This window comes from Necator americanus, chromosome II, assembly GCF_031761385.1.
Source record: "Necator americanus strain Aroian chromosome II, whole genome shotgun sequence".
Lineage (NCBI taxonomy): Eukaryota > Metazoa > Nematoda > Chromadorea > Rhabditida > Ancylostomatidae > Necator > Necator americanus.
Window position 1 is genome coordinate 23,791,796 of NC_087372.1, and position 24,563 is coordinate 23,816,358.

The window sequence follows — 24,563 nt, forward strand, 5'->3', positions numbered from 1 at the left end:
ATATCGGGTCCATTCGAATGCCCCGATGGGCAATTCATCTCATTCGACGAATCGCAGGCGAGGCAGGGCGCAAGGGTGGCGCGTTGCAGTAGAGGACGTCGTAAGAAACAGCGTTCCGGAGCCGTCCGTTTACAGTGATGCAGGAGGAGATGAGTGGGACCACCCCTGTATTCATAATCTACGATCCGATATAGGTATAAAAAAAGGATAAAGTCACTGGCGTATCAATCCACTTGGGATGCTCCAACGCGTTTTACTAGAATTCGTAATCGATGAGGTTTTGGACACGTGTCTGCCTATACAATGACTTACGGGGGCCACCCGATGACCAAGTCAGTGTTTTTATCCTCCCAGACAAGTCTGGTACCAATTTATCGACCCCGGAGGGATGAAAGGTTTGGTCTGCACTAGGTCGGTTTCGAACCCTCGACCGTGCGGCTACAACGGACCTCTAACCGACTGCGCCACACCCGCCCGGATATAGGTATACTCCAACGAAAATCCATATCACGCCAGATTCGTGCAGTGATGCCTTTAAGGGGTTTAAAGCTACCTCTGGTTACCTGGACCTCTGGTTGGTTACCTTTGGTAGTCGAACCGGCCAATTGCATTAGTCTCCCAGGGTGCCGCCGATGGCCGCAGACTTGCAAGTCACACAGAGGAAATCTCGAGTTTGGAAATGTGGTAAAATTTGCCCGACACTTTTTGAGCAAGTAAGGAAGTGTTCGACACTGCTGTAGTGAATGGTGATGAGGAGCGGGACAAGGTGAGAAAAAGGGCGAACAATACCTTAGGGAATAGCTGGGTTCTCCTTTTGCTTCGTATAGAATTGGACAGAACTTGACTCCTGCGGCTAGCCGAAGCAGTCGATCACAGATACGCGTAGTCCATAAACGAGGACTTCCAGCGATGATAGATTTCATAACTTTTTTTACGCCTCCGCTGCAAAACTACCATCTAGGATTTGCAAAGTGCGATGAAAACTGCAGACCTTTGGTTGCGGATATCAGTGTGTAGTAGAAAGTACCTCTAGGCAATTATCGACTTTATTGACATTGACCTGTTTCTGCCGATTGGACGGTGGAAACGTGTCACCTAACGTCTTTTTTTATATACACTGATCAGACATCGAACATTTATTACATGTGTTAAGAAACTTTCTAATCCACAGACTTCTAGGATAATGTATATGAAGACTGTACTTTGAACTGATACCTTAGTATTTTTCACATCTGCTCTTTATATATGTATCTGTGCTTGAAAAATAGTGTGAGAGGCTGGCGAATCCTGGCGGTTTGTGTTTGTAGTATCGTAAATGAAAACTCTATCGCTATAAATATCTATTCCAAACAATAACAAACAATGAGGATAATCACAATAATAATAAAAAGTAGGTAAGGCTTATTTCTTTCGGCATCTGTGGATGTGGCAGAACGCATATGAGAAGTATGTTACTTTAAGACATTGTACAGCCACCTAGGGTTTCCTGCCTTTGCTGGCAGAGTTTGTCTTCCCACAGGGTTTTCAAAAGGTTACCTGTGGTTAATATGTTAGAGTTCGAGTAACGCTGGACATCAGACTTCTTGAGATCCTTTCTCCGGTCACCTTCAATGATAAGCAGAAGTTAAAAGCAGTGACATTTTCTAAATTTGCACTTTTTCTAACGACGCTTTCCTACTTTTCTCTGAGAAATTTAAGCATTGATGAACCCATGGTTTTCTTCCTAAATGCCTCAGTACTACAGTTAGGGAGTATTGAAAGAACTTGATTTTACGTTTATACTAATTTGATATCGCCACAATTTGAACGTTTGAAGTATGCGCTTATCTCATCTTTTGGCCAACATTAAGCGCAGATGTGCCCACACGAAATGAAGCGAAGTGAACCTCTTCATCGTGCCGATAAAGATGAGGTTTCACGTGAGACCACGTAAACTGCTGGCAACTATCTAAGCAGCCGTATGCGTTTTCCGATTTTTGGAGAAAGGACGTTTCCTACGTGATGAGAAAAACTTGCGGGGGAACGGAGATGTAAGGGTACGGAGGGGTTAAGCAGAACACACGCAGTTTTCACGGCCATGAAACAATTAACAGCGTCTCCTTTACTTCTTGACAAACTCGCTTTAGTTATTACATGACACTATTCTGCAGAAGCGCACCAATCACACGTCTTGAGATCTGTCTCACCTCATTTTACCGCTTTTCGACCCCGGCGCGTCTTTCTGTGTAGAAGTCCAACGTATAGCGCCGTCTATGATATAAAAAGTCTCGTTCGGTTTCAGTTATTATTTTGATTCCACTGGGACACGGGTAAAACTAATACGCAACAGTCATCATTGTGGCTCCATGATTTCTCACCGCTAAAACAAGTTCAAAAACTCCCGGAGATTATTTGTAAGACAACCTGCCAGCGAAATGATATAGTCGGATCAAAACGATGTGAAACCCGGTGCTATCGCACAACGAGCGACGGCATTCTTGACAGTTTGCGGGTGGTTTGCTTGGGATTTTGACAAACGTCACTGGCGAATAATTGTTGTTATTACTGTTGTTTTGTGCTTTTCTTCTTCCTTTCTCATTTTTACGCTTCTGCTCTGATATTTATATTAGGTCTGCTCACTATTTTTGTTATAGAAGAATTATAATAAGATACAACCAATAAAGATAGTATAGAGATCTCTGAGCCCAACAACTAACAGTAATACCAGGGAAGAGATGTAAAATACGACAGGAAATAAATAAGAAGCAAATGTAAAACAATAAAATAACAACAATAAGAGAAATAACAGCAAATATCAACAAATATGCATACGAGCCATCTGCGAACCATCAAACACGCTCCAGAGCGACAGCTTGTGCGATTGCACCAAACTTCATGTCGTTTTGGCCAGACTAACTGACAGACTAACAAAACGAAGTTTCAACTACCTACAACCGCCTTCTTCTACCTCGATTTAGTTCGACTCGCCTTTGAAAAAAGACTGAAACAAGGAAGTATTGTTGCTCATGAATGGAGAATCGTACAGAAGCTGGGACAAGGAGGATTTGGTGCCGTCTACAAAGTTGTTCACATTGAAACTAGAGCTTTGGTAGGTTTTCTCGACGGTACGAGTCAAAAATTTACAATAAAGTGACAATTCATGTTGAGCATCTTCTTAAAGGCAGCGTATCACAGAGATAACAGTTATTATTATCATTAATAACTATTTTGATTTTGTGGAATTGGACAAAAACAAATTGGATCGTGACTTATACTTCTTCATATATTGCAGACCACATTTAAAGACAGTCTTTCCGACAGTGATGATGGTACGGTCTCTATGCGTCTTACCTATAGTCCTGCTAAAGTTGCATGCAGATATCTCAGTAATCTGTACAGAACTGCATGCTCCTTTAGGCGGCAGGTCTATCAACTCTGGCACTGCGATGGACGACAGTGCCTTTTTCCGGCACTTGGGAGAATTGCGCCATTATTTTTTTATTTACTCTCATACACTAATGGTACACCAGAAAAGAAAGATAAAAAATGGGACGCACTTTGACTGAGTCAGAGAATCTTACGAACAAAAAAATTTGCAAACTTTACTCAAACCGGAACTCAATTATTGTCAGAGAAAACTGGCGCTGTCTTTTTTTGCGGCGGATAAGAAGTCGAACATGCCAAACATGCCAGACATGTCGTTCTCGTACTCCAGAGGGTGAAGTACCCTCTTACGACAGTACAACAAAGCAAGTTGAGGAAAACCCACATTTTCGAGTGCATAGTCAGATAGCTGGTTGCGTTCACTGAAAGCGGGACCACCAGGTTCAGGTGATAGTCAGACTTGTCCCTGTCTCAGAATTCAATGGTCTCAACAATTATCTATTCATGTTTCAGTTCTCGTTTGATCTCTTTATCTGGAGAGTGGGCGAGAAAACGCCGCCCTATAAATGATTCGATGTTATACACAGTAATGGTTGTTATATTCTACATCAATCATTTGTTTCAACAAAGTAAATAAAAAAGAATGAGAAATAATGCAGAAGTAAATGATAAGAGAGAAAACCTTGTTGATAAACGAGAGCAAACTTTTAAATGACGTCATCGTTTGCTTTGGTTGTATAAACAGTGTTCCTAGCAACTGAAGTAGAAAACCTCAATTTTCTCATATTCTTGATTTTCGAAATCGAAATGAAGTAGTAGATTGTGAGCCCTCCCGTAGTTAATAGAAGAAAAAAAGAAAAAGAAAGAAAAAATAGGACGCGAAAATACACTTTTTAGGCGGCGTTCAAGGTGGAACTGAATAGAGAACATGGTGTATTGAAGTTAGAAGCAAAGGTCCATTTGAAATTTTTCTATTTTCACCAAATAAGTGAAAATCTCCGTTGCAGGTGTTGCGACGTCTTGAGGGATGTCCTTTCGTACCACAGGTATTAGGTTCAGGGAAAAAACTATACTACTCGTACTTAATCATGAGCTTACTTGGACCAAGTCTAAACAAAATACTGAGGTATAGTGAGGTTTTGAAGCACGGCAGCAGTACGGCACTGTTTTCTAACTTGATGCGTTATTCAGATATTATGGAAAAATATGTAGCGTTTCTACTCAGGTGCGCATAGGAATCAATGTCCTGTATGCACTCAAACAACTTCATGACGTATGTCTTGGAAAAGTAAGGTTCTGTCACTAGGAAAGAAGTGCCAATGTTTTTGAGCCGACACACACACACACACACACACACACACACACACACACACACACACACACACACACACACACACACACACACACACACACACACACACACACACACACACACACACACACACACACACACACCACACACCACACACCACACACCACACACCACACACCACACACACTTGACAGGATAAGCCCGGTACTACATAACGTGATAGCAGAATCTGCTAAGAACAGACTTGTACTGGACTGCTTCGGTGTCGATTGAAAACAGCTGCAGCTCTGACGTTGTCAGCAGCCATCAGTCAGCGATCAGCCCAGCAGACATTGGAAATCTCGACCCAGATTTATCTTCTTCTCAAATCTACTTCATTGTTGACTCCACAATAGTGCAGTAATAGATGTCTTCTATAATCCTGGCTCTCTCCCTCCCCTGGTGAACTGACAAGCTAAATCTTTGGATATATGTCACCCCAAATGTGGGCTCAGAGTTACACGACTGTCACATCAAACTTTCATCAGTCTTTCGAAGCTGCCCTTAGCATGTTCATCCTCAGTACTCTAAGAATATTCCTCTGCCTCGTGGCTTCTTTTGACTGGGATAAAAATACTAGCCCCTATTTACTGAAGAAAACTACCGAATAGCATAGATACAGAAGAGTTTCAGTTAGATTTGTTTTGCGGGAAAAATTGGAGCTGAGTTTTGATACTGATCCTAGATCTGTTAGTGTCACCACCGTACATGTAACTTGGTTGAGAGGTGCATGCGAGCCACAACTCACGTAACAATATGAAGAGATCATTGATGATTGTCAAACACTCGTTCCTCGCTTACTCAATAAATCCATCAGAATGTTAATGTTATTCTCATTGTAATCCTCTATTAATTCTATTCCAAGCACAGCATCATTCTACAGCAATGAAAACAAAACTTATGGCAGTTGTAATAGGTTGAGAAGAAAGTCTTGCCAGCTCTCTGAAAATTCCAGAGTTTTCGCTCGTAATCGGTACCAATGATGCATCACGTGGCAGCTGTAGAACGTTCTCAAAACTTCTCCGCAAAAAATTTGTATACCCGGGTACCTTTGCCCATCTGAAAACACGATGCAACTTCACAAGAGCAGAGCCGTCATCTTCTATCAGTGGCACCGCGGCAGTGGAACGACGACAGCAGTCCGCAACATCATCCACACATTGGAGAGGGGACCATCACCATCGGGACTGTGCACTGCTGGTTCGTTCTCTTCGCAAGAGGAGGCAATCTTTGAAGACAGCCCTCGTCCAAACTGTGTGGAAGACTCCGTTGCCCTCGGCGTTCAAAGAACACCTGCAGGCTTGTGATAGTACTCGGGTGTAGCCATCCAACCGTTCTCAGCCTCCTGGAGACTCTCAAGTACAGGAAAGCGCTGACCTGATGAATCATATTTTGGCGGATTTTGCGCGGTACACCCGGGCGTACCTCTATTGGTCTCCCTCTATCCGTCGGCATCGAAAGGAGGTTTTAGAAGATTTGGTTACTGAAGATTTGAGTTGGGTACTCTACTATTGCAAATCCCTTCGTGGCTCTCTCAAGGAGAAGACGCGCCCACGCAAGCCAAATCGAGATTTGGTGCATCTCCTTCATTATAACTTATCGCGCCCCTTAAAACTTTCTTCACCAATAAAACTTTCATCAAGTTCGATAACATTAGTCGGGTGGTCGCTCTCTTCTTCGACTTCGTGTCTCCCCAGTTCTGAGAAAACGACTTCGCAGTAGTGACTAACAATGACGATGATACTGGCGCCTGATTTCTATCGTATGCTAAACTAAAGAAATAAAGATGCAAATTACAAAACTGACAAAACTTTCTTATTAACCTAATACATTTGAGTTAATATAAGTGAGTATGATTGCACTTTTTCATGGAGACAGGACATTAGTATCGCTGAGATTTTTTTCAAAGGAAACAATGGTAAAAGCAACTGAATTTCAGTTTGGTTTCATCCATCGTGATTTGAAGCCAGCAAACCTGGCTGTAGGACCGGTTGGAACACCATTTTTCCGACTGATTCATATATTCGATTTTGGTCTTGCAAGAGAGTACATAGTGACCTCTTATACAGGAAAGACTAAGATGCGAAGGCCGCGCCCTAAGGCTCACTTTAGGTATGGAAGCATGCGCAATAAGCTGTGTCTCTCAATGAGTCTCATTTTTCAAGAGGAACGTTACGGTACTGCTCTGTAAATACTCACGAAAAAGGGGAACAAGGGCGAGGTGACGATCTCTGGTCCCTTCTATATTCACTCGTGGAATTACGTGGAGCTCTACCGTGGTCGAGGGCGAGGTAATGGCATATTATGTGTGCCTGCTTCCTAAGGGTTCAATACTACAGTATTTTACGTAATTATAAATCTAGAACAAAAACTATCTTTTATAGAGAAAGAAGACAGATATTGATAATGAAGAAAAAAATTAGTTTGGAGGACTTGATGGCAAACTGCCCTGTTGAGTTCATCGGCTTCGCTGAGCATCTTACGTGAGGAGATTTATAAACTTTTTTCTTGATGAGTTTATAAAAAAAGTGAATCTTACTGTGAGCCAAGGAAAACAGGAACAAAACTTGTTCGACGTTGAGAGCCTTTAATTGCAGAATTGTTCACAATGTATAACGATTTCGGGCAATAACGTGCTTATTTTAGGACATTGAATTATTATACACGTCCTAACTATGCACTACTTAATCAACTCTTGTTACAAGTCATGAAAGCTGGAAGAATAAGGCTGGTGCTTACAATTATTGACAACGAATGCGGTTTCGGTTGGGCTCATCAAAGATCTTACTAACATATCCCCCTGGGCAGATATTCCCTGTTGTCGTACCCAAATATGAAAAAAATCCCAATTGTGACCTTATATCAGCAGGGGTGCGGGACGAGAGGTACTCGTGAAAACCGGCTGACGGTTCCTGTCCTTCCTTCCTTCAGCGCCGCCCGCCTCCGCGTAATTAAAGGCATCACTCCACGAATCTGAGGTGGTACGGATTTCAGGTGGAGTATTCGTATACGGGATGGGAGACTATAGAGAGGAGGGGTGGTTCCGTCCATTTCTTCCTAATTGACGTAAAAAACGGCCCGGAAGATACGGCTTCAGACGTTCTGGCGCACTATTTTCTACAGGGAGTTCGACTGGAGCGCGCCAGCCTTGTGCGGCGCCTCATCTTCCGGGCCGTTTTTTTACGGCAATTAGGAAGAAATGGACGGAATCTATAGTCTCCCATTCCGTACACGAATACTCCACCTGAAATCTGCACCACCTCAGATTCGTGGGGTGATGCCTTCAAGGCTGCTGCTCTACCAGCGAGACATCTTTCACAACCGCCTTACATCACCTACGCCCCGCCTCCCTATTGCTCTCCAGTCAACGCCGCGCGCGACATTCGCGACGAAGCGGTGGATACTGGGAATTTTCAAGGGAGGGGGTGAAAAACGAATTGACGCAGCAAATTCTGATGTACGGGTATGGTAGACTAAGCGTATATTATTGGGAATAAAAGAGAAAAAGTATCCAATGTAACTTCACACAAGCGAAGATTATCTCAAGAAGATGCAAGGAAAAATAACATGCATATACTTTCACACATCTCATAACTTCACACATTTCACGCCCTAACTATTCTGTATAAACTCGCAATGCATACGCATGTGCTTGCTTCGATTCCATTCAACGAATTGTCATGTCCAACTTGCAACTGCAGCAGCAATACGCAGAGCAACGTTATGTGCTTATTACTTTGTGTACATTCTTTAAGCTCCTTTCTACATTTTTGTGTTGGCGCGAAGGATTTATACGGATCCTTCTTTATGCCCTATTAGTAAAGCGATAAGGTCGTTGCCTCAGAGTACAGGTGGTTCAGTGGTAGTAGTATACTAATTTATTGATAGGCGAAGAATATATTGATAGGAGAAGACGATATTGATAGGCGACGACGATATTGACAGGCAAAGACGATATTGATAGGCGACGACGATATTGACAGGCAAAGACGATATTGATAGGCAAAGGCGATATTGATAGGCGAAGAAGTTATTGATAGGCGAAAGCGATGTGCTCACTGGGAGCCATGAAACACAGGAATGAGCCCGTTCTGGGTGGTCGTTAACAAATTAGCCATAATGAGCAATCGTAGAATAAACAGACTTCGTGGGCGGTCATCTTGATAAGATGACCGTCAAAATATAACTCTTTACAATGCCGAATGTTTGTATAATGGATATATGATAAAATTATAGCATAGCAACGCAGAATTCGGGTCCTGATACAAATGTCAGGACACTCCGGGCCACACAATTAAAATTATTGAAACGAGTCAAATGCCAATGATCACCGGACGATAGGTTTCACTATTTGCTTCATTCGACTGCAGCTTGTTGGAGTCGGCGGCGGCGGTGGAGTCGTTCCATTGCAGTTTGTTGGAGATAGCATCGGCATCGTTCCATTGCGGCTCGTTGGCGTTGGCGTCGTTATTCGGAATCCGAGAATCAACTACGAGAATTCATAGTTGATCCTTTCCAGGAGCTGACACATCCTATTATTCGAATGTGCGGCCTTGGGCGGCGGAGGCTTACTAGTAGAATTAGTACTCTTTTTTGAGTTTTTATTTTTCTTTTATCACTAAATGTGCTTATTACGATGATATGATGTATGATTCGAGCTTGATTATTGCCTGTAATTGCAAATTATCCACGCAGTGATCTTGCCAAATAGGTTCAGTACCAAGCAAACCATTCTCCAAGCGAATTTGATTATGCTGACTGTTAGTGACCGCGTTATTTTGGCTATCATTAAGACCATTATGGGTCCGAATAAGTACGTCAAACCAGTGGCTAAAGCCAATGTGGCGCAAGCGGTAAGGGCTATATGCCAGTGCATTTTTATGGTATTCATTAGTGGATTTAGATCAGGCAGATCAAAATTAAGTAATGAATTCTTTGCATGTAGCTCTTGCACTTCTGTCTGTGAGAGCAAATTTCTCTTGCTTCTTGGATGGTACACGAGTGTTCCCTGTAGATCAAAGGTAACATTCTTGCCATCACATGATGTGTGGCACACTTGTGATACTACCGAATATTCGAAGTCTAAAATAACTTGCACGGAAGTATTTGTTGGGCCGCATTCAATGGGGAAAACGTGATTCTCGCACTGTACTGTAACCCACGAGTTTATTGATGACTTGCAAAGGAAATCGATTCTTGCGCCTTCGCTACAGCTGTAGCACCCTTTGACCCCACGAACCGAGATCTCACATGGTTGATTGATTATGAACTCAGTGCCTCCAATAAGCAAAGAAATCTATGCGCTCTCCTTGCTTGGAGAGCGCATAGATTTCTTTGCTATCACTGAAGATTTCCGTGAACGGAGTGCGTATGGGCATTACATTTGACACTTCTTTCCTCAAATTTTGGAGTGAATCATGTGGACACTGACATGTTTGCGGTGCTTTCATATTTTCGCAAGAACAGATCATGCGATTTGTGCAGTTCACAAAGGCATCGAGAGCAGATGCTTCTGACTCGCATTCAACGGGAAGTTGATAATGATCTGGTAGCATCATCGCCTCCATTGGGGTTACAGCGAATCTTTTGTCCATCAATGGAGAATGAGGTTTTTGCAAAGAAATGACTGTCAGTGACAGTTCATCATACTTTTGTGTAACATAAGGTTGTAAACTGAAAGATTTCAGCTTTCCTTTATTATAAAGCATGAAATCGACGTCAATTTGGATTACTGGTTGCCATTCCATGCAACTTACTACTTCAAAGACAGTCTGCGTCTTCTTCGGAACATGAGCAATCCTCAGAAACGTACATGCTGGAAATGGTAGGAAGCAACCGCATGCTATACCGCCGCATGTGCTACCACAAATTGAGTATCCTGGATATGGAGATGATCTTTTGAACTCAGGAATTACTTCGTCCAGCCTAATTCTACTGAGTGCAAGAGCCCATTTGTGAGCATCTCGTTGTGTGGTAGATCTTGAGTTTCGTCTCTCTAGTGAAGAATAATGAAACTTTGGAACAGGACAGTTTCATTGGTCTCGAACGTATCTTTATAAGTCCGATCGTTTTGTTAGCATAATTAAGCTGAATACAAAGATTGGAGTTGATTCTATTGAATAGAACTTCCTCGTTGTAATTATAAGTGCAATTTCCGCGATTTTCGCAGACTACCTCTACACTATGCCTCATATATCCATGCTGGCAAGTAATTACCTTGCTTGCTAGTGCCAAGAGTGTGACACAAATCAACAAGGCGGACGGTATATTGATCGGATGTGGATTGAATGTTCTCATTGGAATTGTTTCTTCTTCGGATGTGGAATTCGGAGTTCCTTTCCGTTTTGCATTTCGTGTGCATTTAATTAACCATATGATCAACATGATGCTATTGATCGAAAGGTAAACTAACATTGTTAAGGTGATTATGGCTCCAAGTGGCCAACAGTGAGGATTACCTATAAGATCTTTGCTCATCAGCAAGGCCGATTTTTCGCAAAAGTCTGGCGGTTCGCACTGCATAGTCGAGAAGACCACTGAGCTCTCCCATTCAGAGCGTAACGTAATCGTGCTATTTTCATCTAATGATGATTTTTCCAATTCAAATATATACGATTTCGATACGTTAGACATAATTCTGCACATTGCGTTGATGCAAAGCTCAAATCTTGATGAAGGAGGCACTATTTCTACTCTTCCTTCGTTGCACTTTATTGAGTTGTTCTCATGTGCTGTCGCTGTCACTGGACATATAGTTGATAATGCCAACATAGCCATCAGCAGATATGTGGATACCTACTTGAAGAAGTAGAAGGTCGGTCAAGACTTCTTTCAAATTCTTGGATGACTTTTAAGGCATGTGTTTTCGATTGTCTAGTTGGACGAGTTCTGCGGGAAGATGATTCTGCTGAATCTACTCTTTCTTTCTGGTGTATCTCCCGCTCAGAAGTGGAGTCTTTTTCGAGTTCTAGATGTGAGTCTTCCACAGAACTACGTATTTCTAAGGGATACAACTTGTTGAGTGGTCTTTGGATAACTCTTTTGTTTGGCGTAAGGAGTTTCGCTGATCTTACAAGACCATCTGCACTTGGTACTGTTTCTAGTACTTTGCCGTACATCCAGTTACCACGTGGAAGAAATTCTTGCTCAATAAGTACAATTTCTCCAATTTGCGGTGTATTTGTCACATGCCGCGGTTGTTTTAGTAGCACTCTCTGGTTATCTCTCAAGGATGTAAGATACTCTTTGTTCCATCGCTCCCAAAATACTGTAGCGATCGTTTCCGAAAACATTAATGCTTCCTGTGCTTGCGCAACTGTCTGAAGCAACTCGGGATCATATACTGTATCGCCATTACTGCACTGTAACTGCGTGCTTGGAATAGAGTACTTTAGATTTCCTTGTAGGAAATCGATAGGTCTTATCGGTATTTCATCAAGATCCGTTGCACTTACTTTTGTCAACGGACGAGTATTAATTATCGCTTCAATTCTTGAAATTACTGTAGTCATTTGTTCAAATGACAATTTTTTACGTCCAATGCTTTTTTGAAAGCATCTTTTCACGGAGCCAACCATTCTTTCCCATGCGCCTCCCATCCATGGTGAAGCAGGTGGATTGAAAATCCACTTTATGCCTTCTTAGACACTGTAGCTCATCACGGAGCTACCATTTTCATCATTTTCTAGGAACAAATTTTCAATCACTTTTGATCCTAATTTAAAATTCGTTCCGCAATCAGTTCGGATGAGTTTTGGAACACCTCTTCGAGATATAAAACGGATGAAGCTGCTTAAAAATGCACCCGCTGACAAATTTTCGACCCTTTCAAGATGCACAGCCCTGGTAGTGAGGCATGTGAATAAACAGACGTACATTTTCTGTTTGACGTTTGACTCAAATGGTCCCATATAGTCGCATCCAACATTGGCAAAGGGTTTGGTTACTATTACCCGATCTGTTGGTAATGGTGGCATCTCTGGTGCTCCATATGGCAATCCGTGGCATTTCTTACACGTAATGCATGTACGCAGATATTTCTTGATCATTCTAGATGGCTGGGGAATCCAAAATCGTTGTCTTGCCAGCGCTAATGTCTGTTCTTTGCCGTAGTGTGCGTTTCCATAATGCAGGTCATGAATGATTAGCCTGGCTAGTTCCGAGTAATTCGGGATGAAAATTGGCATTTTTGCATCATATGGCAAATTGGCGTTCTGAATGCGTGACTTGTATCGAATGATACCTTTTTCGTCTCTGATAATCTTCTGATTTGGGAATCGTTTCTGCAATTTTTGCACGTTGATGTTTTCGTGGATAGCTGCTAAGATGAGTTTCTCAGAGATCTCCATATCCTCCGCAGCAATGACATCTTCATTTGTATAGAGGGAGAGTACGTTTAGTGTAATCGATGTTGACCTGGTGTAATTGCACCGTTTCACCCATTTACTCAGCAATTTTCCAACAACTGAGAATGTTCGAAGAGCTGTTTTGTAGCGAGAGAAACGAGCTAGATCTATTATTAAACGGGATGATTCCGCTGACTCGTTTGTGGTTTCAACATTCACATGTTGATTGTCCTCTATTTCTTCGTAAAACTGATCACAGCTGAGGTTATCTATGGATCGAATAAGCCAAGTTTGCTGGTCGTGCTCTAGCCATCTGGGTCCTCTCACCCAATCATGATCACTGATGAGGCTTGCCGTTGTGCCTCGAGTTCCAACGTCTGCTGGATTATGATGTGTTGGAACATGAAATAGATGTACTGGGATGGATTTGACTTCGATTTGAGTCTTCAATCTCAAAATGCGATCCTTCTGATTAGTCACGAATATCGGAAGTTTGCGTGAAGACCTTATCCACTGAAGTGCTATTTCGCTATCACTGGCGTCATTTACGGAAATAATTTCAATGTTTATTGAATCAAGAATGGTTTTCGCCATTCGCAGTCCTATTAAGATAGCCAACAATTCCAAGCGTGGTATAGTCTGCTGGATCTTTTTTGGTGTTAGCTTGCTCTTTCCACTAATCAATGAAGTGATCTCATTAGTGTTTTCGCACCTCAGATATGCGCATATCGATATTGCCATTTTGCTGGCGTCACAAAACACCCATAAGGAAATTCTTGAGGTGTGAGACGTGGGAGAACGTAGCAATGGTCGACTGACCCTTATACATGCATTGTTTATCTCTTGCATTACAGAATTCCATTTAATACACAGCGCTTGCGGAACGTATTGTTTCCATTCTATCCCTGTATCATAAATTTCTCTCATTAGAGACTTCAGTTTTATAATCAGTGGGCTTGCGAGGCCTACGGGATCATAGATCGAGTTTATTTGGCTTACAATATCGCGTTTGGTTAGTTTTTCTTTTTGTGGAATTGTAACTTTCATCACAAATTCGTCCGATTTGGTGTCATATTTGACGCCAAGAAGTTTTATGTTGTCTGTGGGCGCTCTATCCTCTCTTGGGATAGCTCTGTTAACTTCAGCAGAGTTTGAAATATATTCTCGTAAATTCATGCCGATTTCACGGAAAATATTCTTTGAAGCAGTATATTTTTCTAGTGCTTCCTCTTTGGTGGTGGCGCATAATAGAATATTGTCCACATAAATATGTTTTGCAATCTCCAGTGAGAGCGGAGTATTCTTGTGATTTAAATATGCCAGAATGGCCATGTTAAGAATACTTGGTGCCGAGGTGTTACCGAAGGGCAAACGATTGAATCTGTATTCTGCTATGTTATCTCGATTTGGAGGCTTATTCATGTCTTTCAGCCATAAAAACCGACACAAATCTTTATGATCTTCCACTAGTCTGATTTGCGTGAAAGCCGCTTCAATATCGCATAAAAGAATAATTCCACTGGTTCTACTTGCAACTAGAACATCATGAATTTTGTTCACGAAGGATTCTCCTGTGTAGATCACATCATTCAGCGAAAGCTGTCCGACTCTCTTAGAGGAAGCATCAAATACTATCCTCAATGGTTTTGCCTTTTCTGGCTTCCAAACTCCGGAATGTGGCATGTAGTAAGTGCCGGCCGAATTTTTATTTTGTCCGTGGACTAATTCGACAACTCCGTTTTGGATATAATCGTTCATTATTTTGTTATACCACTCACGTTGGTGGATATTATTTGATAGTTGTCTTTGTAACGAAATCAATCGACGGTACGCTATTCCGTAATTATCCGTTAGGTCGATGACATTATCTTTCAAGGGAAAGGGTACGGTTACAACGCCGTTTTCAAACGATATTGATTTCGAATAGCTTTTGAAGTACTCGAATGTGTTTTCGTTCTTAGTACATTCTTCTGATGATATTCCTAAACCATCTAGTTCGAACAACTTCTGTAGAATTTCTGATTCATTCTGTTCTTGAACGAGGCTGAGGCCATGTGTTATCGTTGTCGCTTCTTGCTGCGAATTGATTGACCCTTTGCCGTGTACCGTTGGTCCGAATACCGTACGCGCAGTGCGTAATCCAGATGGCAAAGTTATAGTGTCAACTGTGTTTACGAGGTCGTAATAGTTATCTAGACCGACTAATATTTGCGGGTTTTGATGTTCACCGCGAACTCTCGGATTGTTTATGCAAATCTCATTGTCTTGGAGGTATTGTTTATCTGCATCGTTGAGACGTACAGACGAAAAGCCATTGGTGATAATTGGCTTGGTTTGAATCGTCATATGGATCTCCTTGCCAAAGGCATTGCTGATTTTGAGGGGGACAATGTTTGTTTGATATTTTTCGGTATGTCCACCTATACCTGACATTGTGCAGATTTCGGTTTTCTGAGTCGGAAGACCAAATTCCCTTGCGGTCTGCTCTCTAATGATGGTTTTTTCAGCTCCAGTGTCAAAGAAAAACAGGAGTTTTTCGGATTGTCTGGTGTTATTATTCCAAACATTTCCTTCGGCAGTCATCAGGACTACTTGCTCTTTTCTTTTGTCAATGTACACGGAACCTTCGGCTGAATGGTTAGTACTGTGATCAGCTGTATGAGGATTTGTCTGCTGATTGTTGCGGACGTTACCATTATTGCGGCCATTGCCGTATTGATTCCGAGTAGTAGTGTTATTTCTTGGAACTGGTACGGTATTGGAGGAGCTTTGATTGCGCGATCGGTCACCAGCGCTATATCTTGTCCTGGTACCATCATTTGAAGTGGAAATGCAAAGGCTTACATCGTGCATTTTGCCACATTTAGGACAATTTGGTTTCTGACAGTCATAACTGCTGTGTTCTTCTGAGAAACATTTCCAGCATTGTCTGGCTTCTTTCACCATATTTCGCCTTGATTTGATATCAGTGATTGTTCGGCAGTTCGCTGATATACGATTTGAGTTGTCACAAAAACGACAAATTTTTCCCAATTTTGGGGGTTCTGTAACATCCACACCGTATTGTCTTCGGTTCGGATGGTTTTCAAATTTTACACGACCTTTTAAACGTGCGTCTACAAACTTTTTTGCATTAATCTCCTTCTCAAGATGATCCATTACATCTTCTATTTTCACTTCATCTTGATCTTGAATTGTAACAAGAACGTTTTTCACTATAGTGTAAGGAAATTTCTCCAAAATTTTCTCTGTCCACATCGCATCTTGCATTTGTGGTATATTTTGGCCTGCAGAGACCATTTGATTCACGAGCATTCGAATTTTGTCGAACGTGTTCATACAGCTATCAGCATCATTCTTTGCTGCTGGCAAATTGATTAATTTTTGCACTATTTTTGCTCTGTTAGTCGGTTTATTACCCTATTTCTTTTTCAAAGCATTAATCATCCACTTATAATTTTGTGGGATCAATTGTATGCCTTTTATGGCTGTTTCTGCTCTCCCTTTGAGGCTATCTCTAAGTAACAGCATTTTTTCGACTGTACTTAAAACCTTACTTTGGTCAACGAGCGTTTCATATATTGCCCAAAATTCAGGGAACTCTTCTTCGTCCCCGTAGAATCGTGGCAAACTTAGTTGCCTTGGTTTGAGAGTACGACATATGAAATCTTCATCGTCTTCTCTACTTTTTTCGGAATTTGAATTGTCTTCCGAATTGTTGTTCCAAATGGCGTCATTTTGTGAAGAACCTTCTTCGGTTTCCTCAGTCGCAGTTGACTCTGTTGCGGTCTGCTGATCTGCGTGAGTTTCATTTATTCTTGCAGGTTTTTGTTTTGTGGGCTCTCTGTGAGTTATTCCCATCTTCCTTGCAAGTTTTCCCATGTGATTCCGTGCTTCTGTGACTCTGGCACTTAGTATATATACCATTTCGTTTGCCTTTGCAATCCTTTCATTGAATTGCGCGTCATTTTCAATCTCCTCAACTTCATTTGTGAGGTCTTTTTTATTTCCCTTAGATCTTGCTTCTTCATATTCTTTTTGCAATTTATCTATCAATGCCTGAAAAGCGTTTCTGCTCATTTTGATTGTCTCTATGCTTCCAGAGAGCAAATTTGCGGCACTGAGATACTCTTCGTACCTTTCCTCATCTGTTCCTGATGGTTTTATCTCATCTGAGTAAGTACTGTACTTATCCAGTAGTGACTGCAGCGTTTTTGCACTCAGCAATATCGGCCTTTTGTGAAAAACAAGTGTCATTGTGACGCGAGAGCAATCGTAGCGTTGATACGCTATAAGCAGTGACCTTAGACTGCACGAGAGATATGCTTAAGTAGCTATTAGCTTGCTTTTGCCAGCTAAGGGTGGGCTGGACATTATTAAGCAACAATGAATTTGTTGCTGCCAGCGAAGGGTGGGCTGGACTTTATTAAGCAACAATGAATTTGTTGCTGCCAGCGAAGGGTGGGCTGGACTTTATGATCCGTTTGAGGATCTCGGCTTTTATCGAATTTAGCCGATGCACCAAAATGTGTTGGCGCGAAGGATTTATACGGATCCTTCTTTATGCCCTATTAGTAAAGCGATAAGGTCGTTGCCTCAGAGTACAGGTGGTTCAGTGGTAGTAGTATACTAATTTATTGATAGGCGAAGAATATATTGATAGGAGAAGACGATATTGATAGGCGACGACGATATTGACAGACAAAGACGATATTGATAGGCGAAGAAGTTATTGATAGGCGAAAGCGATGTGCTCACTGGGAGCCATGAAACACAGGAATGAGCCCGTTCTGGGTGGTCGTTAACAAATTAGCCATAATGAGCAATCGTAGAATAAACAGACTTCGTGGGCGGTCATCTTGATAAGATGACCGTCAAAATATAACTCTTTACAATGCCGAATGTTTGTATAATGGATATATGATACAGCGCCAAAATTATAGCATAGCAACGCAGAATTCGGGTCCTGATACAAATGTCAGGACAATTTTACCTTTTCAAAATTTTACATTGATATAATGTTTATATAGCGCGCATGTCAAATGTTTCAAAACTTGCTTGTACGTTTTATTAAATAAAACTTTCTATGGTTTTTAAACGTCCTTCAACAGCGTTTTATCGCTTCCTTTCTATCTATTCTCTGCATAAAATCAGTATGACAGGTCGGGTGTATTAGTGGCGAACAAAGACCTTTGTATCTTCGAGATATATCTTTAGGTACAATGTTTCTGCGAGACATTATTTGCGCCTCGTTAGGTGTTGGATGCCAGTTTTACCCAGCTAGATAAACAAATGGAAATTCCCAAAAAGCGAATTTTTTTTAAACTATGGCATTACAACGATCGTTGGGACATTCTTCGAAGAAACTCCTGCATTCCCAGAGATGGATGAGCTGTTTCCACCTAACAAATCAAAACAGGACAATTTCATTGTCACTCACATTTTTAAATGGCATATCACTTACATAAACCTCTTCCACTCTTTCCTTCTTTTACATTAACTTACGAGCATACTTTATGTAGTGTTTCAAACAACATCTCTAGTACCAGGTACTTTCTATTTCGCTCGAATCTAAAAGTGTCGTAAGACGCGGCGAAATGTATGGGGAGGGTGGCTAGGGCGGGGCTTCAGGGGGACGTAGCACAAGCGGAGCAATCGGGCTACTGTGGCGACGGTGTCAGGAGACGCGTGCTGCAATTAACGACTATCATTAGCCTCCCGGATACGCGGCGGCACATCATACGAGTACCTCTTCCCCTATCGGCAGCAGTGACAGATTTGCTCATGAGAATTCTCCAACCAATATATCTAGAAAATGGAAAAGGCCAAATCTTGGAATCGGTCTGGAATCGGTGGAATCCTCAATTTTCTTCCATCCAATCAATAAGCCCTCGAACCGAGTAGACATGTGTTTCAGTCATCTCGATCTAAATTTGCCCACAACTTTTTACAACAAACGAAATACGCTATAATGACGACATCTGAGATTATCTGAGGGCCCACCATTCTCACTCTGTTATCTCAAGTAATGCTGCACTCACCCATAAGTTCTATATAATTAGTTGAGGTTTTTGCCTCTTTAGTTCCTGTGTTGAACTAAGGCAACCCATCGATGGAGTGCCAGGACCCTTTGTGGTGGGAGTGGGAACAGTAATGGTCGATAATGTGAAAGTTGGCATTGTTGTTAGATTTCAGCGCATATCAGCTCACCAACTACGCATCTTCTTGTAGCTACATATAGCAACTCATTCATGATAAGAGATCATGTGATGAAGCTCCTGGAGGTATACGCAACCCTGCGAATCTTGTTTGTTACGTCTACTCTGACTCTACTCGTCCCCCCCCCCTCCCAGATTTGTGGGGTGATGCCTTTAATTATTTCACTTTTATTTTGTTATTTTTTATTTGATTTATTTTTTACTTTATTTTTACTTTTGTAGCACTTGATACTATCCTTTATTTACAGGTTCTCCGATCCATATGACTGGGAAATGCGATCTGATGTCCATACTGAGCCGTGGGTACATAATATGATTGTAGAAAAGAACAATTGTCAACAAGTCAAACCACTGTGACTAAAAGAAAACAGCTGTCTCTCACAAATTCTTATCAAATCAAAAGTACCTACATTCCTTGCATTATTGCTGTTGGGGGACGTTGAACTTCGCTAATATCGGACGCTTTTAAAAGTCTTTAAAGGCAGCGTATCATGAAGTTGACTATGTCCGGACCCCTTTGCGAACAGCAGATTAGGGGTTTCGCCCGCGAACATGAGCGTGAAGAACAGCGTGAACATAGGCGTCACTGTGCTGCACCATAGGGAATTAGTGCCAAACAATGTTGTCTTCCACGTCTTTTACTGGAGAACTGGTCGGAATTAAGTGGTGTTACGTTCCACACTCAATACGCTGCCAGCACTCTTTCCACTGTTTATTCGTCGGGAGATCCCAACACCGTCAATTTCGTATCATACTGCCTGTTGGCCTACAGACTGTTCCTACAGAGTCCACCTGTTGCGTCAACAGGAACTGTGTAGGAACTGCTAAGGAACTTAAGTACAAAGGGAGTACAAAGTTTCTTGGTGAGTCTTTACTAATTATCTACGAGTAAGCGGATTCATCTGCTATTTAGTTCCATTTCCGGAGAAATGACTAACCACCCTCTATTCTCTCAATTGAAAATTCTATGTGCAGAAATGATCGGTAATTTTTTTTTTTGACAAATAATTGAAGGAATGAGCGAACGTAGATCAGAGCGCACGTTTGTAACAACGCTGGATTTTTGCACTACCTGAAATCAGGATCATCAAGAGCCGAACAAGACAAAGATTGTTGAATTTTTTGTCCTGCTGAAGGAAAAATTCGGAATAAAATTCCTCTCCATTTCAAACACTCATCTTTTATTGTGGTGAGATCCAATCAATCGGATACAAAATCTATAATTCGTAGACAACTATACGATAGCTTTTCGATCCCAGTTGACACAAAACTGTGGTGGATACGTGCCCAAGGGGTAGGCGACCGTCGATTCGATGATCGTCGATTTTTTTTTGCGAAGGTGACTCGTCAACGCACGAAGCAGAAGGTAGTCGCAGGGAACCACCTCAAGTGTGTAAACAGTATGGTGTAGCACTTCCCGTACGAGTTCGGCAATTTTCTGGCGGGTTAGCTTTGCAATGTGAGGACTGGCATTACAACGAAGTACATAGACATTGTCGCGCTTCGGGTGTTTCTGCAGAATAGTGTCGACCAACTTCTGGGGTTTCGGCTGGATGGAGAGAATGTACCTTACTGCGTGTCTCAGATTTCCCAGAAAGTAATTCGACGACGAATAAGAAAGCAGAATCTTTTTTGTGTAGGTCAGATTTAGCCTCGTTTTAAAGTGGTTCAGTGCATACGGGCCTCACGGTGTGGATGACCCTAGGGACCCAATTGTCGTGCCCAGCAAAAATGTTTTGCCCTGAAATGTTCTTCTTGTGTGAACGTAGAAGCAAGGACTCATGTACACTGATTTTGAACTTTGAACTTCATTTAGATCGTATATTACGTGTGGTTTCCACGTCGAGTCAATTTTGTGTTGTGCCAAGATCGTGAAAGTAGGTTTTTGGCTGGATCCTCCGACGTCATTGAGAATTCGTGAGGAGTGGGACTAGGTTTCTTTCTCAAAGCATCGCGCAGAGTGTCTTCGTCCAGTTCAGCGGGGGGAGGGCGAAGGGAGGCAGAACGAACGAGGTGGCCTTTCCAATGATACCTTTTTGATGCCGACACCATAGATGAATTGAAGGTTGGGAGGTGATATCCTTCTTGAACGCAGCTGCTGGCGTTGGCGGTTCTTGGACTATGGTCTTGTAAGGACTCACTTACATACCACTTGAGATAAGCATTGGAGATTTTCTGCTATTTTCTGGTATGGAATTATTCTTGTTGGGAATTTCTGAGCAGGCTATCGAGATTGTTATCGATCTTTACAGCGAACATGACATCTACGAACTTGAACAAGCAGTTAGTCTGGAATTGCACCTATGACAGGTTTTGCGAACCACCTAACTGCCTCGTTTGCCCGAATGACAGACAAGATGACTGCATGGTAGAACGAATTGTGCTATCATCTGTCACTTATGTGTGGTTGAGTACACTAGCGAAACAAAAAGAACATTGTGTGCACGAGTCAAGTAGTTTAGTCGCTCGCTAATCAACCATCACCCTCTTAAGTTGCTCATCGCAGACAATGTCATGACAATACCCGCTCGAAAATACCAGTCACGAACTCGTTAGACGAACCTGATGACCTGGTACTAAAAGAATTGGAAGCGCTTTGGATGCGCCGTGTCTAAACCTCTGCCGGTTTTGATTTGCAAAGTCAGATGCACGGCGCATCCTTATTAGTTACTACTAGCAGCGCAACTCTAGCAATCGCAGGTCCGCTAAAAGTCACAGCTTCACGTCTGTCGCTGTGGGAACTATCATAGCCAGCTTCGCAAACGTTTTCTTTGAATTATCTGTTTGCCAAATCATGTTTTGTGAGGTGAGAAACACTTAAGAGGGTACATTAAACGAAAAGGATAAAGGATAAAGTGTTTGACACTAGTCAATCTTTCTGGGATGCGCGAAAGCGTTCACTTCAATTCAGAATCGTTCGATGGTTGCGAACGCATGTTTAGTCTTTACAATGAGCATGGGGTAGTAGATGTTTTTATCATCCCACTTTTTTTGCAGACAGATCCTCTCAATTCACCGCCTCCGAAAGGATGAAAGTCTTGGTTTGCAGTGGGGCGGTCTCGAACCGTCCACCGACTGTGTAGTCGGAACAGAACCTCTTACCAACTGCACTACACGTGCCTTTTTGGGCTCGGAGAAAGAACACGACTCCGAAGCGTCAGTCAAAATAAGGATTGATAAAAAAAAAAACTTGGGAATATGTTCGACAAGGAGGACGCCGCTCAACTCTACAACGCCAAAAAGTCGAATTCGGGACTTATTCTAACTGGGCACGCAACAACTTTAGAAAAAAAAAAGAATTGTTTATCGGTTTTTCCTCAATAATAACAAGCCATTGGAATGCCAGAGTTTCCGAAAAAAAAATCAACTAGAAATGCATATATGATATAGTCGGGGGGAATGTGTTCAAAAAGTGAACACATGCCATTTCGAAGGTGAAATTTGCATCGAACAAAGAAAATGCCTGAATTACTGTAGACACCTCCTGTTCAACACATTAAAAGTCGACTTTTTGCATTCCTCCGGTTGAAATGTAACTTGCAGAGGATCTCTCTCACCAGTTGCTTCGCGTGCTGCTTCCAGTCTTCTTCACGTGAGTCTTTTGCTTTCTTTCATTGTATATAATTCAGTGGTTTAAAAGTGGTACTGTTTTGGCCTGCGCGGAATGATTATTGCTGTTCAAGGCCAATGAGTACAATCCATTCCCTGAAGAATTCTTCTCGATGGACCCTCTTGGATTTTGACGATGAAGTAATTGTGTGTAATATCACTTCATTTTGGACGTCACATAACATTCTTTACCATACCTTCATTACTTAACAATACTGCAGAACAAATCAAAGTATTTTAGTTTTTAAGTATGTACTCGTTCTATAAAGGAGATAAAACTGTTAAATTTTGAAGTGTGCTGTGCACTATTGTGAGGATTGCGCGAGCTGCCAGCTTTGCTGGTCTCGTCCTGAAAACGCTGTTCTTGAAACGCAGATACTAATGTGCAAAGCAGAAAGCACAGTATTTTGTATCAAGTATCTAGATATCAGTTCACAAAAGAGCACTTCCAGAGATTATCTTAGCAGTCTGTAGATTACTTTAGAGATTACGAAGGTCTCTTGGTGGACGTAAATATTTTGATCAGAATACAAAAAACCTTAGTTATCATGCATCCAAATATAAAATAATAAGAAATATATGAATGTATCATAATCATGATATATAATAACGAGCTCTGTGTGTGTGTGTCTGTGTCTCCGTGTGTCACGAAATTCGAAGAGGGTGCGACGGGTCCGCCGGCGTCGAATTCCTGTGTTGTGGTGCAGAAGTATCGCACAGTAACTTCGTGTGCATGTCACAAAGGTAAATGGGACGTTGCAAACGTTTCAAAGTTGTATCCACTTTCCGCATTGCTTTCCACCTCTACGACTCCTCCGTCCCTCAGAAAGTGGAAATACGAGTGTAAACGGCTGGTTAAATAGTAGCAAGCTGTTTATATGATCTGACGTGAACCGCTATCTTTATCAGTGCGATGATGTCGTCCACACCATTTCATGTTAGAACATTATTCTGCAATAACTGTTAGGAAGAAACAAGAGGAAAACCTATACTTCGAGTAGTACTTTCAAATCGTGTCTGCACTGTTTTGGGAACGAAGGCGTGTTTGAGGCTGTTTGAATATTCTCCAAGTGTAGAACTGACGCGTTTAGAAGGGAAACTATGAAACCTTTCGCCTTTATTTATATTTTAAAAAAAAGAGGAAAAGAGGAAGGAAGCGTTGTTAAAACAACACAAATCTAATTTCAGAGAATAAACAGAATTTCAGGGAATTTCAGAGAAAAAGAGAATAAATAAACCACTATTAATTTTCATTGATCAGTGAAAGGGAGCGAAACGAACACCACAGAAAGTCTGAAGTCCGACATTAGCCGGACTTCAGACTGATAACAAATATAAATATAAATGAGTAACAATAACGTCGATATATCCATAATCAAAAATCTTCGCAGTTTTCGTCACATTTTTCCATCTCTTAGTGGTGTATTTGCAACAAAAGTGCGGAAGTATAACGCGATCATTGCTGGAAGATACTGTCTATGTATCTATATCCGCTGATTACCCCTGAAGGATAAGTTCCGTCTATTTCTATACAGTTGAAAAGTTCCACTTTCAATGAACCTCAGCATAGTTGAATTTATATTATCGAGTTTGATAAGCCGCACAGGAGGTTGTTAAATAAATTTATTGGCTAACGTTTTGGCTATATCGCCTTCTTCAGAGCCTGAAAAGGGCGAT

The 24,563-nt window shown here is 41.7% G+C and overlaps 4 protein-coding genes across 8 annotated transcripts; 3 read left to right on the forward strand and 1 right to left on the reverse strand.

Moving 5' to 3' along the window:
* Window positions 1-1,439: 1,439 nt before the first annotated feature.
* On the forward strand, window positions 1,440-9,641 carry RB195_019211 (uncharacterized protein; the record flags this gene model as incomplete). 2 transcript variants are annotated; one of them, XM_064186961.1, is made up of 11 exons in its annotated part: window positions 1,856-1,919; window positions 2,958-3,088; window positions 4,261-4,317; window positions 4,371-4,489; window positions 4,555-4,651; window positions 6,654-6,826; window positions 6,880-7,005; window positions 7,099-7,197; window positions 7,361-7,441; window positions 9,432-9,567; window positions 9,618-9,641. In XM_064186961.1, the coding sequence occupies 11 exons, from the start codon at window positions 1,856-1,858 to the stop codon at window positions 9,639-9,641; spliced, it is 1,107 nt and encodes a 368-aa protein (XP_064042843.1). The 2 variants fall into 2 exon arrangements, with proteins under 2 accessions (XP_064042842.1, XP_064042843.1); XM_064186962.1 differs by lacking the exons at window positions 1,856-1,919; window positions 9,432-9,567; window positions 9,618-9,641 and adding an exon at window positions 1,440-1,446 and having other exon boundaries at window positions 4,555-4,636; window positions 7,361-7,505.
* On the forward strand, window positions 5,785-6,021 carry RB195_019212 (uncharacterized protein; the record flags this gene model as incomplete). Its single annotated transcript, XM_064186963.1, has 1 exon — window positions 5,785-6,021. The coding sequence occupies one exon, from the start codon at window positions 5,785-5,787 to the stop codon at window positions 6,019-6,021; it is 237 nt and encodes a 78-aa protein (XP_064042844.1).
* Window positions 9,634-17,316, reverse strand: RB195_019213 (uncharacterized protein; the record flags this gene model as incomplete). 4 transcript variants are annotated; one of them, XM_064186965.1, is made up of 6 exons in its annotated part: window positions 9,634-9,722; window positions 10,146-10,707; window positions 10,931-11,457; window positions 11,514-12,205; window positions 12,590-16,424; window positions 16,617-17,316. In XM_064186965.1, the coding sequence occupies 6 exons, from the start codon at window positions 17,314-17,316 to the stop codon at window positions 9,634-9,636; spliced, it is 6,405 nt and encodes a 2,134-aa protein (XP_064042845.1). The 4 variants fall into 4 exon arrangements, with proteins under 4 accessions (XP_064042845.1, XP_064042846.1, XP_064042847.1 ...); XM_064186966.1 differs by lacking the exon at window positions 9,634-9,722 and having other exon boundaries at window positions 9,985-10,707; XM_064186964.1 differs by lacking the exon at window positions 9,634-9,722 and having other exon boundaries at window positions 9,985-10,728.
* Window positions 17,317-17,575: 259 nt separating this feature from the next.
* Window positions 17,576-23,020, forward strand: RB195_019214 (uncharacterized protein; the record flags this gene model as incomplete). The annotated part of the gene is made up of 4 exons (XM_064186968.1): window positions 17,576-17,646; window positions 19,526-19,576; window positions 22,821-22,869; window positions 22,961-23,020. 4 exons carry the CDS (start codon window positions 17,576-17,578, stop codon window positions 23,018-23,020), a joined length of 231 nt encoding a protein of 76 aa, XP_064042849.1.
* Window positions 23,021-24,563: the final 1,543 nt, after the last annotated feature.